This window comes from Odontomachus brunneus, unplaced genomic scaffold, assembly GCF_010583005.1.
Source record: "Odontomachus brunneus isolate Ranch 3 - 2012 unplaced genomic scaffold, Obru_v1 Obru_scaffold_164, whole genome shotgun sequence".
Taxonomy (NCBI): domain Eukaryota; kingdom Metazoa; phylum Arthropoda; class Insecta; order Hymenoptera; family Formicidae; genus Odontomachus; species Odontomachus brunneus.
In genome coordinates, this window is record NW_022639614.1 from 453,856 (window position 1) to 473,557 (window position 19,702).

The window sequence follows — 19,702 nt, forward strand, 5'->3', positions numbered from 1 at the left end:
ATAATTAAATTAAATTTATATTAAATATTTATATTAAATATTTATATTATTGGGAGTACAAATAAGTCTCCGCCGTTTTTATCAAAAATTGGACATTTATTATGAAAGAACGGTACCTTATGTTTTATTCAAAGTATTGTTCATCGCTAGCCACTACTTTTTCCCATCTTTCTGGCAGCATACGGATCTGCGTCGGAAGAACGCTCCCTCTTTTGAGGTTATCCACGAATCGACCCAATTTTTGGTATCTTCATATAATGTGAAGTGCTGCTCAGACAGGCCATGCATCATCGATCGAAACAAGTGATAGTCAGAGGGAGCAATGTCTGGTGAATACGGCGGATGGGGTAAAACTTCCCAATTGAGTGTTTCCAAATAGGTTTTGACCGGCACCGCAACATGTGGACGAGCATTATCATGCAGGAGAATAATTTTGTCGTGTCTGGAGTAGTAGTGAGCGCGTCTTTCTCTGAGTGCTCGGCTCAATCTCATCAATTGTGTTCGGTAGAGAGCCCCAGTAATGGTTTCGTTCGGTTTGAGCAACTCATAATACACGACACCAAGCTGATCCCACCAAATACACAACATGAGTTTTTTTCCATGAATATTTGGCTTGGCTGTCGATGTTGAAACATGGCCACGTGGTCCCCATGATTTCCTCTTCTTTGGATTATCGTAGTGGATCCATTTTTCATCACCAGTGATTATATGATGCAAAAACCCTTTCGTTTATGTCTGACAAGCAGCATTTCACATGTGCAAAATCGGCATTCAACGTTTCTCGGCTTCAGTTCATATGGAACCCAATTTCCTTGCTTTTGAATCATTCCCAACGATTTTAAACAATGTGAAATTGCTTGTTGAGTCACTCCTAATATAAGTGCAAGTTCTTCTTGCGTTTGGCACGAATCTTCCTCCAATAATGCTTCCAATTCCGCGTCTTCGTACACTTTCGGCCTTCCGCTGCGTTCTTTGTCTTCGACGTCAAACTCACCGTTCTTAAACTTTTGATACCACTCACGATAACTTCTCTCACTTAAAGCAACCTCACCATATGCCTCTACAAGCAATCGATGCGCTTCAGCTGCAGATTTCTTCAAATTAAAGAAGTAAATCAAAAGTTCCCGCAAATGACGCTTATTCGGCTCAAAACTCGACATTTTCGCACGAAAAAAATTATGTGATGCTGATACAAAATCGCTAATATTTCAAGGTTATGGTGTTGCCAGATGTCCAACCTTACGATATGACGTTTTACATCTGACAATTTCAACCATAACTTACTGGTGGGGCCATCTTTTGTCAAACGGCGGAGACTTATTTGTACTCCCAATAAATATTTATATTAAATTTATATTAAATATATAAATATAAATGTATGAATTAAATTATATAAATATAAATTATATAAATATAATTTATATTTAGTGCTTTTATATATAGTTATATAATTATATAATTAATATAGAATTTGTATAATTAAATATTTAATTATATATAATTCTTACGATAGATAATTTATATAGATGTCATATAATTTATATTAAATATGAAGAATAAAATATTAAAGAGTATAATTTAGCGCTCTGCGTTGTCTCTAGATTGCAGATAAATATACACTTTACTGCATTGTAAAAGAAGACTCAGTACTGCACTTTACTGCAGACTCACTTTACTGCATTGTAGAGAAAACTCGAGTCGAGTTAAATGAAGTCAATTTCATGGTTTTTATATTGCGAACCAACTGACTTAATTCTTTCAACAATATTTTGATATTCTTTAAAAGAAGCTCAAAACTTGACGAAACTTAATCATAAAGTTGTTCCAATACATTATTGATTGTATTCATCGTCTGAGTAACTTAACTTTACAACTGGAAATTGAATTAAGTGAATTTTTACCTCACTAGAATAGCTCATTTCCCTTTTCAGGTCTAACTCGATTTTTATTTAATTTGACTCGATTGTAGTTTGCACAATAAAACTTGTACAATTCTGAAACTTAATTTTTTTTACCAATTCTCTCTTCAACATAAGATTTCCTGCGATTTTCGACCGCATAGATTAAATGCAAGAAGTGCCTCAGTAACTCTAATTGTAACGTCAAATGGTTGGAAAAAATTGCAACACGTTTCTTTTCTATGTATTCTAGAATAGACGAAAATCGCCAAGATGGTCAGACGATTTTCAGCGTTCTATAAAACTCATGAAATTGGAAAGTGTCGCATTTTGCCGACTATATATGTACACATTCGTCAACAATTTCGAGAAATAAATGCAAACGAGATGCGCGAGGCAAAATCGTAAACGTGCGTCTCGTGGTTTATCGTGTTCGGCTAGATTAGATTAAACTCTTTATCTCATCTTTAGCTACGACGGGAAGATGAAAATTTACTTAACACGCTGATATTTAGGGTCAACTGCAGTGACGGCGCGACTGTTAATTCGGCCTAATTATCCGGCTTCTCTGTGCTCTTTGCAGATCCCCGAATAAGAATGACGAGAATTCAGTTGACTCGCGGTAATTCTTCTCGCGCGGCGGTTGCTGCACCACCGCAACCTTTCAGTTCTATTTAGATCGCCGGCTCGTGAACTTAGTTAAAGATATAAAGGTTAACTATTTATTGTATATAAGCGTTGACCGATGAAGTTTCAGCGTTGCTTCCGTGAGCGGCGCCCCCGTCATCGCCGGGAGCACCTTTTCTGCGCTCGATTGACAATTTCTGGCTGAATTTCATCCCTGATATTTTTTAATCTGCGTCCGGGATTAGTTTGATAAAAATGGGAAATATGATAGGAAACAATCTCGCGTATGGTGAAAGTACAATCAACGACGGCAAGATTGCAGCATGTTTTTTGTTTCAATGAATTTTGCAATGCATTTGTATCCAACAGGAGAATTTGTTGTTTAATAATTTTCGGAAGATTACTTTTTCCTAATGGACATCGAATGAAAGCGTCCTGAGACTCATCGAGGGAAAAACGTTGCCATATTTTTGCTACTGATTAATATCAATGCCTGGACGTGATCCTAACGTGAAGTATCCCACTTTTGTCGTTTTATTTTTTAAATAAGAATACTCAGTTTTCTTTATAGAATAAATATATATAGAATGTCCTTGTATCTTAAAGTTATATATATCTTTTTAATTAAGTTTAAATGTTGAAAATATTAAAATTAAAAGTTTTTATTTAAAATTTAAATATTTAAAGTTAAAAGTTATATAAACAAAACTAAATTAAAAGTAATGTTAAAATTGTATTGACTTATTTGAGTTAAATGTTAATTATGCAGAGCAATATATAGTTTTTGCATAATTAACTTCTTAAAATCGTAGGTTTAATTTCTGAAATAATAAAATAATGAAAAATTAATCTTTTATAAGAAAACCTTTATTATTTTGACCTCAGAATTCCATGCGAGGAAAGAATATTGGTAGAAAGACGAAAAAACATCTGCTAGCAAAATTGTTTATTTTTCTTATTTTACTTTGTAAACAAATCGTAATAATTCTATTTTGATTAATTATTTTAACTTAATATAAAAATGCTAATAAGTTACAAACAATGCGTTTTAAAGTAACAATGTAAGTAAAAAAAGTTGATGTATTTAAAATCAACTAAGCCATTACTAAGCCATAACTCATAATTATTTATAAGGTTAATCCGTTCTAAATCCTGAAGATAAATAATTTGTTAGACAAGAATAGACTCTATAAAGAATATGTTTATTAAAAATTTATTATGCAAAACACATGTCCAGGCATCGGTTCGTTTGTTTTAAAATTTTTCGCTTGCTGAGTACTCGTTATGAACGCTAAGATATTCAGTTGATCTGCTTTATTATTGAAAAATAGTCTGATCTTCAATTTATATGTTTTATTATGAGCGCAAAAAATTCTCCTCAAGTTTTTTTATTATTAATAACGTTCTCTCTTGTAGTACTCTTATCTGTTCGCAGATTCATACATTTGCTTTAATTATCGTGTTTTCGCGGTCGCAATTCCAATATAAACGCGCTGCAGGATATTTTCAACGCTCGCAATGCGACGCGGTCGAAGCGTGACGCTGTATATTATGACAGTTTCATCACCAGCTGTCGAACTACAGTCGTTTAACGGCATTCTATGCACGCCTTGGTTCGTAATATCGTTCTCTACGCAGCCACTGTTTCTTCGACATTTACACAAAGCGTCGTGGAAAGCGAACAGTGATACGTGCCTGTGCGTACTTATAATACATCCGTGTAATTCCGCTGTATCTCCTGGTTTGCTCCTTTCGAAATTCCGATTTAATAAAGCAAATAAGGCGACTGAGGAGAGATCTGACCACAATTTTTACAACGGATGCCATATATTCACCCGCAGCTTGAACGCTGATAACATTTTCAAAACGTTTATAAAGTGATTATTAATTTTTATTTTTGTTTTTAATTTAAACTTCCGCACGGAAGTTTGCGTAAGAGTCCAAACTGGAAAGAGAGTAGCCGACAGGCCTCTTTTTACAGTTGCAAACGTGTATATACTCTACAAAAAGCGAAACAATTTTAATCGAATCAAATAGACTTAATTTCACACTTGTATTTGACGAATCAACTGTCTGAATTTTTTTGCAAAATTTTGGTGCCCTTCTAACTTCTTGTTCGTGTGAAATAAATTCTATTAATGAACTTGTAGCAACAATCATTACATAATAGATTTTGTGCAACGAGATCTATTAGTAAACTATATATAGGAAAAAGATTAGTCGAATAACAATGAACGAACCAAACGCTGATTTTAGCTGAAGGAAACAGAATTTCTAGTGAATTTCTTATGAATCAAATTCAGTTCTAAATATTAGAGATTCTGTTTCTTTCCTGTTTAGTTAGTTTATTGTCTCATTAATTCAATATCAGAAAGAGAGAGGGGGGAGAGTATATTAGCATATTTTCCTTTAGCTTATATAGCCAAGAAGGGAACTTGATTTACAATTATATTCCTTAATGATATATTATACATATCTATCCACCTATTCCTTGTTTCTACTTATCTAGCTACTAGTATTCCTATAGTTACATTGCCTCTCTAATTGACTTTAATATCATCTTCGTTACCTAAATACTAGAGATGTGCAAATTATTCGAATCGAATCAAGTCAAATTTGATTTCCTATGATTCGAATCCAAATAATTCGAAAATTGCGAATCGAAAAGATTCGAATACGAATCGCGCATATTAGCATTAACGAAGAACTATTAAATACATCCAGCCTTACGGGAATTAGCTTGAAAAGTTTGCTATACATTAAGATTTTCTTAAAAAGATTAAAAGAAGATAATGGCTTCTAGATAAACTCTTATCGACAATTGTCGGATCGATATGTGTCGTGCAGCTTTCAAGACTGAAACTGTATTCCATACACGTTTACCGACTACACGGAAAAAAAAGATTTGCTAATATATGGACAACTAAAATTATTAACTGCAGGAGCAAATTTTCTTGCTTTCATAGCAAAGTTATTTAGTTGTGATAGCTAAAAGATTTATTAATATATATATATTAGCAAAAGATTAGCTAATTAGCTAAAAGATTTGCTAATATATATTAGCAACTAAATAACTTTGCTATAAAAGCAAGAAAATTTGCTCCTGCAGTTAATATTTTTAGTTGTTCATATATTAGTAAATTTTTTTTTCCGTGTATATATTATATATCTCTTGCCTTAAAATGAATTAATATGTGATCAATGTTATCTCTCTCATACTGAAGTCACTATTTTCATGTTGAATTCAATGATTATGTTAATTAAAAATTCTTTTAACGATTCGATTCGATTCGATTCGACATTAGAAATCTTTGATTCGCACATCTTTACTCTCTAAATACCCTTGCAATCTCCATTCACAATCTTCTTAATTTTCATCTAACCTTTATGTTATCTATACTTTCTCTCTATCTAATATCTAATTATACTTTCCTATTTTATTCAACGAATACCATATTGTTATATACAATACTTCAAAAGTCTTTTTTAGAACATGTGGTATTTTGTATGTTTTTTTACCATTTAAGAGAACTAAGTAGGACTTCAGTGTCTATATATGTTACATGCACTGATCCTTTAGAATATATAGATGTCAGAGTTCAGACCCAAAGTAAGATTAACATTTTCTTGGTTATCGTTCATTAAATTTACCTGTTGCACTTGCGATTCAGGCCCTAATTCAGATCCAAATTCAGAATTCAGGTTTTGAGTCAGAAATAACAGGTTAATACATTGATTAAAATTACTTATTATGTCGAAATAATTTAGAATTATTATATTGATATTAAATGTTAGAATTGTTTTGAATTATGATATACCTATTTATTACACTAGAACTACAGAACTAATTATTAATTCAAATTATCACTCGTCTCGAATGATGCATCGAAGCCGAACACGCGCGTGTTCCACGATTGCGCAATCGTTTAATCACTATATTCGCGATAAATACGGACGTTCGTGAGAACATCGATCGGCAACGTAATATTGTTCCGACGTTATTAATCCGTAATTGCGTCTCGTCACGAGAAATCGAAGCGCCGAAGATACAAACAAATGTAATAAGCATGCTACGATAATCAGAGTCGCCGCGACGCGCCACGAAGTTTCAAGCCAGACCAGGTAAGAGGCTCGTGTCGTCAAACTTTCGCGTGTTTTGCTTCTTCCGTTCGACTGGTTTTCAAATTCACTAAGGTTGCGCCCATATTTCGGACGCATTGTAAAGAGTAAATGTGCCTTTTTAGCTCTCAGTTTGACAAACAACGTTATACGTGTAATATATACGTGTTATGTAACATGTGTTATAAGCCGGATCCACAATGTGCTCTTTGTTTCTTGTTTCTTGTTCTCTATCTTCTTTTGGTTTGAGGCTTTAAGTAAGGGACGCAATCTTTATAAATCGATCTGTGTAAAGCTACAGAATTAATATATATTTGTCTATCTTGATTGTTCCAATATTTCCATTGTTCCAAAAGTTGTACTTTGCAAAATTATTTCGGTATCCAGATTTCGTAATAATTTTTTGGAAAATTGTTCCACACTGAGAGGAAAATATGGTTACTTTTCCCCGAATAAAACTGTTTTGTAATTTTAACCACAAAAATAGTTAGAATAACCATCTTTCTAATAACACTTACTAAAACAATGGTTATTCTTACTATTTAAATAGTTAGTATTATTAGAAAGATGGTTATTCTAACTTTTTTTGTTAAAACAGTTAAAACAGTTTTGTTGGGGGCAAAAGTAAGCATATTTTTCTCTCAGTGTATTATTCGAATCTCGTGATCTTGATTTTTCCGAACAGTTAAGGTAACCAGATTTTTCAGCCCCAAATTCAAAACACTTTATAGATGTGTGGAGCAAGATGGAGAGATATACTTGTATTAATTTATATAAGTTCAAATAATTCATCAATATTAAAATTATTGCGAACTGCTTACTATGTGAAATAAGAAAAATCAGAAATAATGCTATCAGAATTTCTTTTTGTTTCTCGAAATGCCCACACGGAGAAAAATAATTTGCTGGCTCAGCAAATTTGCTAGTCTAGCAAAATCTTTTCGTTATTATATGGATAGCAAAAAGATTTGCTAAGAGTACTAATCACTATTTGCTGGGTATAATTTGCTGAATTTACAAATTATCTTGCTATAAGAACAATGATAGATTTATATAAGCAGTTGCAGTTTTGCTTCGACAGCAAATAAATTTGCTAATAATACATTATTTTGCATTAATAGCAAATTAATGTGATTCTTAGGATAAATATATTCAACAAATTTTTTCTATCTTAGCAACGAAATTACTTCTGCTTTGATAACGAATAATTTGTAAAATTAGTTACGTCAACTAAATTTTTTTGATGCTACTACGAGTATGTAGTAGTAACGACGATTTTGCTAAAAGAGCAAAATTATTTTTCTCCGTACAGTGCTCTTTTCTTGTATGGGAGGCTGAGCATCAAATTGTCCATATTTTTGTATTAAAATTTTTTTTCTTGTAATTTTTCTTGTAAAAGAGAGAATTTTTTCTTGAAAAAATTTTTTTCTAAAAGAAATTTTCTTTTCATTATTTCGATATTTAGCAGGAGGAAGAAAAAAAAAGAACGAGAGAGAGAGAGAGGAAGAGAGATCACTGAAAATTATATATATATATATATATATATATTTATTTATTTATTTACATTTATATTTACACACACCATGTGAAACAATATTTTATTTATAGACATATAAAAATAGTTTAACAACAACGAGAGCTTACTGCACATTTAGTAAAAATAGAAACTACTGCTAAGATAAAACCGTTGTTATCTTTACTTAAAATTACGAAAGAGTTGCTGTTATCCTACGAATTCGCTCGAGAAGATCTCTCTTTGTCAGAACTATTTTAAAATCCCCTAAACCGAGATGGTTTAGCCAAATCCAGACCAAAGGATAAAGCCTGGCAACTCTCCCGGGAAAATCGGGACATCTGGTTATCTTAGAATAGTGCATGTCCACCCAATTGATGCTGTTCGCATTTTCCTCGAATTGCTTCCCGAGTCGTCGTGTCCGACGAGTTGCGCGATGAAGACAGGGACAGGGCCACCGTTCGGGCCAGCGAGGGTCTGTAAGCGAGTAAGTAACTAGATAATGGTCTACCGCGTTGATGAAAACGTCATATACGTGTAGGACGTACACGCAGATAGGCAGACGGCATCGACATGATCGTCGCAGTGATGCGTCGTGATCGCTTGCGTGTACGCACACGACTTTTCGGCCGTTCGCAAAGGCACGTTCGTCACACTGATTCTCTCGTTACTTTTCAAAGAAGCGTCTCAATAAAGAGCTCTCGTAATCTTAAGATAAAGACCAATCCAGTCTTTACCAGTAAGGGAGTAAGAGGTCAATCCAAAAGTGTCTTCGAACATTCTCTATATCGAATCGCGAATCGCTCGTTCTCGTTCTATTTCAAAATGCGAGACTTTGTCACACAACCGAATAAAAACAACAATGCTCACAGTGATAGAAATCCATAGCTATAGTGGTAAAAAGTTATTTTATGTGTCAACCTCGGATAACATTAATACACACGTACTGACTAAACTGAGAGAATCGTTTCCCCGTGAAAGCTTGTAAAAATATTTTCTCATCGTCTGCTAAGTAAGTGCGGCTAATTTAGTCAAACCAACGAGTTTATTTGACAAACTTGAATTAGCTCGAAGTACGAAATGGTTTGCTGCAATAACTAAAATAATACCTACAAAAATGGATTTGTTTTTATAAGCGAGTTGAGAATCACTTCCACACATATTTTCTGCACATGCAAATTTGCTTAGTTGTAATATTCACTTTTGTCGAAATGCTACGCATTGAAAAATGTTGTATTGTCGATAGAATTGGTCAGAGTTGGGTGAATTAATTATTTCCTTTCCACTAAATTGAGTTTAAAGTTATTAGCTTATAAAAAATCAACCTAGTTAAGCTAAAAATTATATAAACGAAAATTAACTTAATTAAAAATTAAATTAACTTATCAAAGTTATAAAAGTTTATTATGCAAAGCAATATAATGTTTTCTGCATAATAAACTTTTTATAATCGTAGATTCAATTTATGCGAAATAAAATGAAAAGTTATCTTTTAAAAGAAAATTTCTTCAAACAAAGATTCTCTTTTATAAGAAAAATTACAAGAAAAAAATTTTTATACAAAAACACGGACTGTGTTTTGTGCTTAGCCTTCTATACAAGAAGAGAATACTAGGCGCTTAGAAAGACGAAAATAAATTTTGCTGCCATTATTCCTGATTTTTCTTATTTCACATAGCAAGCAGCTCGCAATAATTTTAATATTGATGAATTATTCGAGCTTATGTAAAAAAAAAGTTAATAAGTTAAAGTTAATGCATTCTAAAATAACTAATTTAAGTTAAAATTGACTCATTTGAAATGAACTAAGTTAAAGTTATGAACTAAGTTAAAGTTATTAACTTTTCAACTTAATTATTGATTGACGCGCGCACTCGCATCACTGAGTGGCAAATTATAACATTAATGTTATGCTACTATTAGTCATTGTTTACTGGAACATTGTTTTAATAACTCAAGTGTGAGTTTCAATAATATTGCTATATTGAATCAAAGAAATTCGCTTCAGTCGCGGCGCTGTTGACCAATTCTATTGATTCGGCAGTAATTTTTGCCATATGCAGATATGCTGAATCAACCGATCCATTTTTTTCCACGCGCCTTTAGGATCCGATCGACACTCTTCTCCTTTAGACCTTAGATTTGCGTCGAAGAGTGCCATCGTCTCGCTCGTTGATCTCACAAGATCAAAAAGTCGAAAATCGCAAAATAGAATTATCTAGAAGTGAGAGTAGATTCTCTCTGTTTTGGGTAGGGGTAAATGATATGATTTCGGACCGGACACTTCGGCCTCGTGTTGTTATCCAAACAGTATACGAACAAGAGAGTCAATGATAATATCTTGTGCTGTAAGACATTATAAATCAAGGCGACGAGTTACATAAGAGAAAATGGCAAAACGATAATACATGTACTGTGATATGTGCTTGGAAATTTAGGCGTACTTCAGAAATAAGAAAACACGTGGTATCTGCCAATCTGAGTTTTATATATATATATATATATATGTGTGTGTGTGTGTGTGTGTGTGTGTGTGTGTGTGTGTGTGTGTTTTCATATTTAAGGCATGTTTACAGTACAGAAAGAAAGAGGCCAATGACGCCGATAACAACAGATTGGTGCTGATAACTACAGACATCAGATAATACCATGTGTTTGCATTACCGATAAGCGAGATAGAGCGACACGAGAAAGAACGACATATTCCATTCTGCCAGTGTACCTAATACTTCTTACCTGTGCGTGTCTGGAATCGGATTACGAAACACGAACGAATTGTCGACGATAACAACTTCTAACAGCTTGGTTCTTCGAGTGCGTTTGTGAAAGCTTCGAATATCAAGTGGGACTGTGAAATGAGCCGCAATTTAGAAATACGATCGTCGTCGTTCAGTTGAAATTCGTGCAAGGTGCGTGCGTTGAAGTTCATGAAAAAAAATCTTCAAATAGAACAAGGTGGATTTATTTTCTGAGAAATTATAATATGGAGAAGTAAGCAACTGATCAATTGTCACCGTTTTGTTCAAAGTTCACACTGCTTGTGAGGATGTCATCGTACCAGACAAAGTAATTGGTGAATATACTTTCTCGAGGAATTATGATGTGGAAGAATGAATAGCTGATCGGTCGCCTACGTTTTTCGTCGAAATTCGCACAGCTCGCGGTATTACCGTGATGTTGGATTTACTTCCTCGGAAAATTATGCATTGAGAGAAATTATTCGATAAGAAATTAACAAACGGATATTTCTAATCAGTAAAAATACTAATGTATTTTTATATCTAATTAGAAAATATCCGATGAGAAATATCCCTAGATAACATAGAAAATTAAAGAAATGCAATCGTATGTCACCAATTCTGAGTTTATTTTTAGATATAAAAAGAATTCTTTCCACTGAAATGAACTCTGAAGAATTCTTTTACATCTGAAAATGAACTCAGAATTGATCGCATACGATTGAATTCTTTTTGAATTCTCTGTGCTATCTGTGGGTCAATTCATAATTTTTTGGTCGGTTTATCTGATAAAATACTATTATAATCGGAAATATTCGATTAAATTTAATTGTATATCCTGATCGAGTATAAAAATTCATCGGTATTTTGATTGGAAATATCTATTTATTAATTTTTTATGGAATAATTTCTCTCAGTGCAAGGTGAGAAATGGACCACTTATGGTGTCTTTGTATCAGACAAAGTTATTGGTGAATTTACCTCCTCGAGAAATTACAATGGGAAAGAATAAATAACAAGCCGACTTTCGTTTTCCCGATCGTTGTCAAAATTCACATATTAGTGCAAAATTTCAAGAGGCTCGAAAATTTATTTTACTACTACTAAATCAGTTTTTTTCTATTTTTAACTATAATATCCCAATTTTATAAAGAAACTCAGAAAGAAAAGTATCTGTGTCCTAAAAAGATCATTTTGTAATTTTGTTTCCATTATTCCCCTCAAGATAAATATTAAAAAAAGATACTAAATCAGTTTTTTTCTATTTTTAACTATAATATTCCTATTTCATAAAGAAACTCAGAAAGAAAAAGTATCTGTGTCCTAAAAAGATCATTTTTTAATTTTGTTTCCATTATTCCCCTCAAGATAAATATTAAAAAAAGATACTAAATCAGTTTTTTTCTATTTCTAACTATAATATCCCAATTTCATAAAGAAACTCAGAAAGAAAAAGTATCTGTGTCCTAAAAAGATCATTTTGTAATTTTGTTTCCATTATTCTCCACAAGATAAATATTAAAAAAAGATACATGCACAGCTCTTGAAGTCATCTGGACCTAGTCTCTTCTATTTTCATATTTCAATGAAAAATATACTGATTTAGAGAGCATGGTTTTAATATTTTGGAAAGATCGTATTTCGGTACAATTCACTTGTCGGGATCGTGATTTTTCGGGATGTTGTTCCGCTTCTCAAATTTCGGGATTTTGATTTTTCGCAGTTATACATGTCCACGTTAAAATGACTCTTACGGGCATCCAAAAGGGATTGATGTTCCCGGGCATGCTAGTGTTAATCGTTGTGAGCTCTCCGAGGAGCAATATCGAATTTTGTAGGAATTTAGGCAAGACGTCGCGGTTCCAAGGCTCGCTTCTCGGCGAGCGGAAGGTCGACGTCTTCGCGGTCGGCCTCGTTCTCTAGTGACGTGCATTGTTTTTTGTGCTTATCGGCTACACGATAAGTGGGAAAAGGGAGATCGCGGAAAAATACAACGTTTTATTTTATCACCAGTCCCGATGTCGGCGAGGGTGCGACGCTGTGAAATAATCTGACAATAATTGCGCGTTCTCGCGCACAGCAACAACGAGAACGTCTCCGGAAGATCCACACGATCGGCAGGATTGCTCGCGCGATGTCAACGATCGCCGGCTGTTGGATATGATAACGCAGGAGAGTATCGCAACTTCCCACTAGTTCAAATAGAATCTTTCGATTCGATAATAAATTTGATATGATAAGTGATAACCGATCCGATGATGTAAAGGGAGCTGAAAAACAAAACCGGAGAGTTGAGTGGGAAGCGGCACAAACGGAACTCTGGAATCTCTCTTTCTCTGTCTTTCTCTTCTGCTCGAAGGACAAGTGTACGAGGTGTGACAATTTTTTGATAATAAACTCCAGGCTACGGGATTGCTGCAAACGTCGAGTCCCGGTGAGAGATTAGTAAAGATGAAAGTGCCAAAGTGCGATCTGGTGCTTTCTGTAACGGAATCCGAGTACTTTGAGACCTCGTGGAAGAACAAGTTAGAACTGATTCGCAGACGACTGAAGAGACTCAAGGACGTGCTGCTGATGCAACGTAAGCCGAAGAAGAAGGGCTACAGCAAGTTTCTCACCGAGGAGGAGCAGAGGTGCAGGTTATGATTTGTGTATATATATATATATATATATATATATATATATATATATATACACATATATATACATACATATATGGGGCACTCTTTGTCAAATCTAATCTATTGTCATCCCTCTGTCCAAAAATTAGGGCAACCAAAAAATTTCTTTTTGGACTTATTTTATAGCTATATATACTTTTGTTTAAACCCTGGCCTTTTTAAAAAACCAGTATGACGGATCCAATACGGCGGTCAAAATCTGAGGAAAACGAACTATAAATAGCGAAATCACTAAGTAAAACATATTAAACCGTTTGCTATTTTCATGAAATCTAGTATTATAATGTTTTTTCAATCGCTGATAACGAATTATAATCAGCATATCAAATTTCAAAGTGGTCGGATCCAATATGGCGATTAAATGCTACGAAAATGGTAAAAAATAATGGTATTGTTAACTGAGACTTACACTGTAGGTTCAATGTTTATTAAATTCAGTGTTGCAGAGTTTCCTCAATCGCTGATTTTAAATCTATGATGACAGTGTCATATTTCAATATGGCGGACCCAATATGGTGGCCAAGGTTTACGAAAGACGATTTAACAATTGCGAAATTCTAAATTAAAACTAATGACTAGTTCCAATTTTCATGAAAATTAGTATTGGGTCCATTATATTGGTTTTTAAAAAGGCCAGGGTTTAAACAAAAGTACATATATATATCCCTCATTATTAGCATTCTCATAGACGAATATAGAATCGTCACGAACACAGTACTCACAAAAGAAATTGATTTAAAAAAACAAAACTTTTTTAGCTATTTTAACAAAAGAAGCAATTGCATACCTGAAACTGTTTTAGTGAATTTAAAAATTTTTTTGTGAATGAAGATATAATTTTTTTACATTAGTCGATTCCCCTCTCGTTATTCTATATATTAAAGTATTAGGATAAGATCATCGAAAATTGAATATCAGTAGAAATATTTCTGATCAAACTAGTAAGAAAAATATTTTACCGATAATATCAGTGAATATTTATTGATTTTCAGTGGAAACGCTCCCGCTTTGCTTCATCTCATATTTCATTGATTTCACTGCAAAATTTGCAGTACACAATTTCATTATGTGCTATGTCAAATCCAACTTTGTGATGATGAAATAAACGGCTCCCGTGCGATTTGCGTGCAATGACACTGCCGTGTCTGCAAACTGCATCAGTAATGGGAACAGTCGCTACCCACACTGCATAAATTACTAACAGATGTCTTAAAGACATCCAAAAGACGTCTAAAAGAAATAGAACATTTTTTGGACTTCTTGAGAACATCTTTCAGTAGATTGTGCTCTTTTTACTATTAACTTGATTGATTCTTTCAATGAGATTTTACTGATTGTAGTGTTACACTTATAACTGAACTACTAGTTTTAAGTATAACATTTCAGTGAAGAAGACATTGATTGTACTTTAGAGAACGTGTGTTTGACTCTTTACACAAAAAACAATTCTGTTGGTACAATTTTCGGTTGCTCAAGGATCAAACGAAAACTCGACTGTAGGAACAGAAAAATTCCTTTATGAGGCTTCTGTATAGTCAATTGTTCTCAGTTGCCTTAATCGAGTTCTGATATCGTTGAATGTTCAGACGAATATTTCCGGTTGTGACAACAGAAATATTAGTTTTCATAACAGAGATATCGCTTTTGATCATCTAATTTTCAGTTGATTCCTATTTGGTTGTAACAACTGAAATTTTTTTTGCGTGTGAAATTATAATTATTTGAATGCTTTTTTTTTATTTTGTATATTAAGTACATCGTCAAATTTATTATTTCTACAACGATTTCTATTATTATTTCTACAATTATTTCTGTTATAATTTCAGTATAGTTTACTTTAAGAGATAAACATAAAAATAAATAATATAATTTTAGCGCAAATTTTACTATAATATTTTTTCTGTATAATATTATATTGATTCGATATGATATGATAATAATAGTTATATAAGAATTATTTGGATAACATTTCTTATCACAGTTTATGTATCATCGATATCGCAATATCGATATTTTGTAATTAAACGATATGACGCGATACGAGTGATATTTTTGAACGAAGATTTAAAAAAGAAAAAAGGAATGTACCGAGATTTGTCGACGAGTCACTCTGCAAAGTACAATCAATGCATTATTCACTGAAATACTATAATTATAACTAGTTCAGCTATAAGTATTGCACTGAAGTCAACACCACATGTGTTATTTATATTTTAGGAAGAAAGCAAATGTGCATTGAATAATTTGAAATAATTTAATTTTTTAATTAAATATGCATTATAAATAATTTGTTATATTCCTAGTGCAATTTATTATACCTAGCAAAATAGATCTTACTAACAATAGTTTGCACTAGAAATATGGTTTGTACTAGAAATATAGTAAAATTGAAAGAAATTTATAATATTAATAAAAAAGCTATCATATTCTCTTCAGTTCTCTCTAGTGTTTGTTGATACAAGTTGAAAACACAGACAGTGTCAACGCAAACGAGACGCGATGATGTAACCGTTATTTCTATCCTATTGCCTCAAATACAGATATTTGAATTTGACACAGTATGTAACGATTTTGTCTACAGATTTTATTGCAGATTTTAACTACAGATTTTACAATAAAAATTTATTTGCTCTGATTATATCAATGAGATATAAGATGGAACAATAAAGTGAAAGTGTTTTTATTAAAAAGTACTCATTGATTACCGATGAATTACTTCCTTTTACTCTGAACTGATCAGATATTATTTTTACTGATTTAAGAGAGTATAATCTCGAAAACTGAACATTGAAACTACTACTTGAAATATTTCAAGCTTTAAGAAAGCATAATCTCGAAAATTGAATATTAAATCTACTGCTTGAAATATTGAAAGTAAGCAATTGCCTTGAAAAGTTACAATAAAATTGAAATTGTCAGTACGAGACAATGTATTGAAAAATTATTATTGCTGTTGTTGTTATTATCTTGGAAAAGCTGTATTTCTCAATACATTGTCCTGTTTTACTGATTTAAGTATTGTAACTTTTCAGGACAATTGCATTGCTACCAATTTTTATTTCAGGTGATTACTTTAATAACTTAATTTCGGAATTATGCCTTTCCGAAAAAATTACTTCTCTCTTCAGAGAGAATTCTCTCTTCAGAGATTTTCTGATTCTTGATTTTTTCAGGACAACACATGCCATTATATTTTACAACAATCTACGTTAATTTTAAAATAATTTTTAATTATATATTTATCGTTATAATTCTGTATATATTATATATAATATATATAATAATATGATTAAAAATTATTTTAAGTTATTGATTATATAAAAATCACATAAAAATATCCGTTTTTCGACAATAATACGTAGAAGTATATATCATGTATTATAAAATTCTTGTTACTGAAAACATTAATTAATTTGACGAAACATAGATAAATACGATATCTCTACAAATCTTTTTATCAGCACCATTGTGATGAAAAAAGAATAAGAAAACAAGATATGCGATGTTTTTATCTAACAATATATAAAAGCTTGACGACTCCTCTCAATTAATCGTCGCTGGTTAGAAGAAAATCGAGTGTATCGCGCGCGTGTTATATGTTTTTCTCGATCTATATTTACAAATATTGAAAAAAGAAATATCCACGTCGATGAATTTACCGCCGGCAATCGTTGTTAAAACTGCTGTAATGGAGAGTTCGTTCTCGACTATTACAGGTGGCTGGTCACCGCCGAGTACGACATATCCGTCAGGCTTGGAATACCTTATGGGCCTTGATTACCTTTTCGTGGACCAGAAAGTTGAGCTGTTAGAAGGTGAGCTTTGTCTCGGACTTTGTCTAAGTGTACCAGGACAAAAATGTTTTTCTCCTAACGTACGCCAAGATAAAGTTTCGTAATATTTTTGTTAACAAAGTAGATCTCTTTTTAAGTACATGATAATGAGCTTTCTTAAAAGAATCCCGCACTAATCATATGGAAAGATCTATCCCGGTAAAATTGGCTGGTTGTCTCATATGTTGTAGCTTATGACTTGTTGAACAAAAAATGTAATAGGCAAAAATCTAAATAATGGACAGTTATTGAGCTACAACCAGTCAGACATGAAAAACTTAAGCTGCGAAACGGCCAATTATTTCAAGAAGTATTGGTTTATTGGAAAAACATTTAAAATAAAAATAATAGAGTTTAAAAAAATCTATTAGCCGGTAATATTTATTTGAGTTTTAAAACGACCTTGAAAAGTTTCGTCAAGATGAAAATTTTCAGCGGAAATTCCTATTTTTTATCGCACATCCGCATAGCTGATATTTTTAAATCAAGATATTTTTAGATCAAGATATTTTTAAAACATTGTTGACAAATCTCTTTCCGTTTCTTCAGTTATATGTCTTCAAAAAGTACCATCGGCATTAGCATTACCTAATACTTTGAGATAATTGGCCGTTTCGCGGCCCAAGTTTGTCATGTTTGACTGGTTGTAGCTCAATAACTGTCCATTATTTAGATTTTTGTCTAGTATATTTTTTGTTCAGCAAGTTATAAGCTACAACATATGAGAAAACCAGTCAATTTTATCGGGATAGATTTTTCTACGTGATTAGTGCGGGGTTCTTTGTAATGAGTATATTTTAAGATTGTTATCAAGAATTCCTCGTTGGAGATAAATATTATAAAAGAAAGAAAATAAATTGAGTAATTCCTTTTATATAGCTTTTAATTTCATTTTAGCAGCAGAAAATGAATATTTTTCTCTGTGCGATAGCAGTAACCTCTCTCCCTTTCTCTCCCTCCCTCTCCCTCCCTCTCTCTCTCTCTCTCTCTCTCTCTCTTTCTCTCTCTCTCTCTCCCCGCAAAAATGTCGTGTTTACATAGCGCGATAACAATGTAATCTTATATTTATGCCATACGATAGCTTGTTCTCGTGTAACACACTGTGCACGTTGTTAAAATGATTACAACCGTAACTCGATGTAACGAACGCGAATGTAATGTAACAATATAACGTTTATTGGAGAATGTAATTACATTATTTTCCGGCCCCTGTACAGGGAAGGTACTAAAAATAATTCGTTATTAACGTTATTCTCTCTCTATGTTTAATTCATTTTGAAATAATTATAATTAAAACAACTCTCGTTGCCATTATCGTTAATCAAGAAGTAATGAGTCGTGTTGCAATTTCCATTACTTCTCCCGCCAATTTTTAAAGCTTTTTTCCTTTTCCTTTCAATTCGCTACTCTGCATTCCATATAAATGTATTATGCTTTTGCGAAGTAATGACAAAAGTAACGATTATATTCATTACCGTTACACTAAACGTAACACCGTATCGTATCATACTGTTATAATTACTAAGGAAGAAAAATTAATCGCCCTTTGTCGATTAATTATTGTGAAAATTAAATCTCACACATTTTGAAACAATAATAAGTAAAATAACTGGCGTTATCATTACTCAAAATGTAAGAAGTTATTGAAATTTCCACTACTTTCACAAAGTTTTGAAGTTTCTTTCTTTCTTTTTGCGATTCACTACCGACCCTCACAGATGTGCAAAAGATGCATAAAAATAACGATGAAAGTAAGGATAATTATATCCGTCATCGTTATGTTAAAAATGTAATGACTTCCTCATTATCGTTACTAACTGAAGAAAAATAACGTCGTTACTATGACTACAATGTCAGTATAATCTAGCTTTACAAAGAAGCAAGATGAAGTATATTTTTAACGTAATTCCTACTATTTAACATTTTCTCTCTTGTACAACGCGTTACTTCTCAATTCTGATTATTTTATTCGTCTGTAATCGCAGCGTCTCTTGTTCTCAGCTTTCACCGGATTTGAGACTAAAAACCGATTCGCTGTTATGGACATGATGGGCAAGCCGGTATTCTACGTAGCCGAGGAGTCAGGCATCTGTTCGCGAATGTGTCTGGGCTCGGCTCGTCCCTGTGAATTCTCCGTGTTCGATGTGAACGGACGGGAGGTCCTTCGCATGATTCGACCTTTCAGATGTGACAGTTGCTGTTGCCCCTGCTATTTGCAGGTAATTTTCGTCGAATATACTATTGTCATCGCAACATGTCTTTAGAAACTACGGCCGCTACTCTCTCTTCCCCC

At 32.9% G+C, this 19,702-nt stretch overlaps 1 protein-coding gene across 4 annotated transcripts in view; it reads left to right on the top strand.

Annotated features, from left to right (window-relative positions):
• Positions 1–19,702, top strand: part of LOC116851039 (phospholipid scramblase 1-like) — a 47,062-nt gene that overhangs the window by 23,097 nt on the left and 4,263 nt on the right. For all 4 annotated transcript variants that reach the window (XM_032830036.1, XM_032830039.1, XM_032830040.1 and 1 more), the window contains 2 exons: positions 17,293–17,391; positions 19,411–19,628. In XM_032830036.1, the coding sequence (XP_032685927.1) occupies positions 17,293–17,391; positions 19,411–19,628 (317 nt within the window). The remainder of the gene's footprint in view (positions 1–17,292; positions 17,392–19,410; positions 19,629–19,702) is intronic.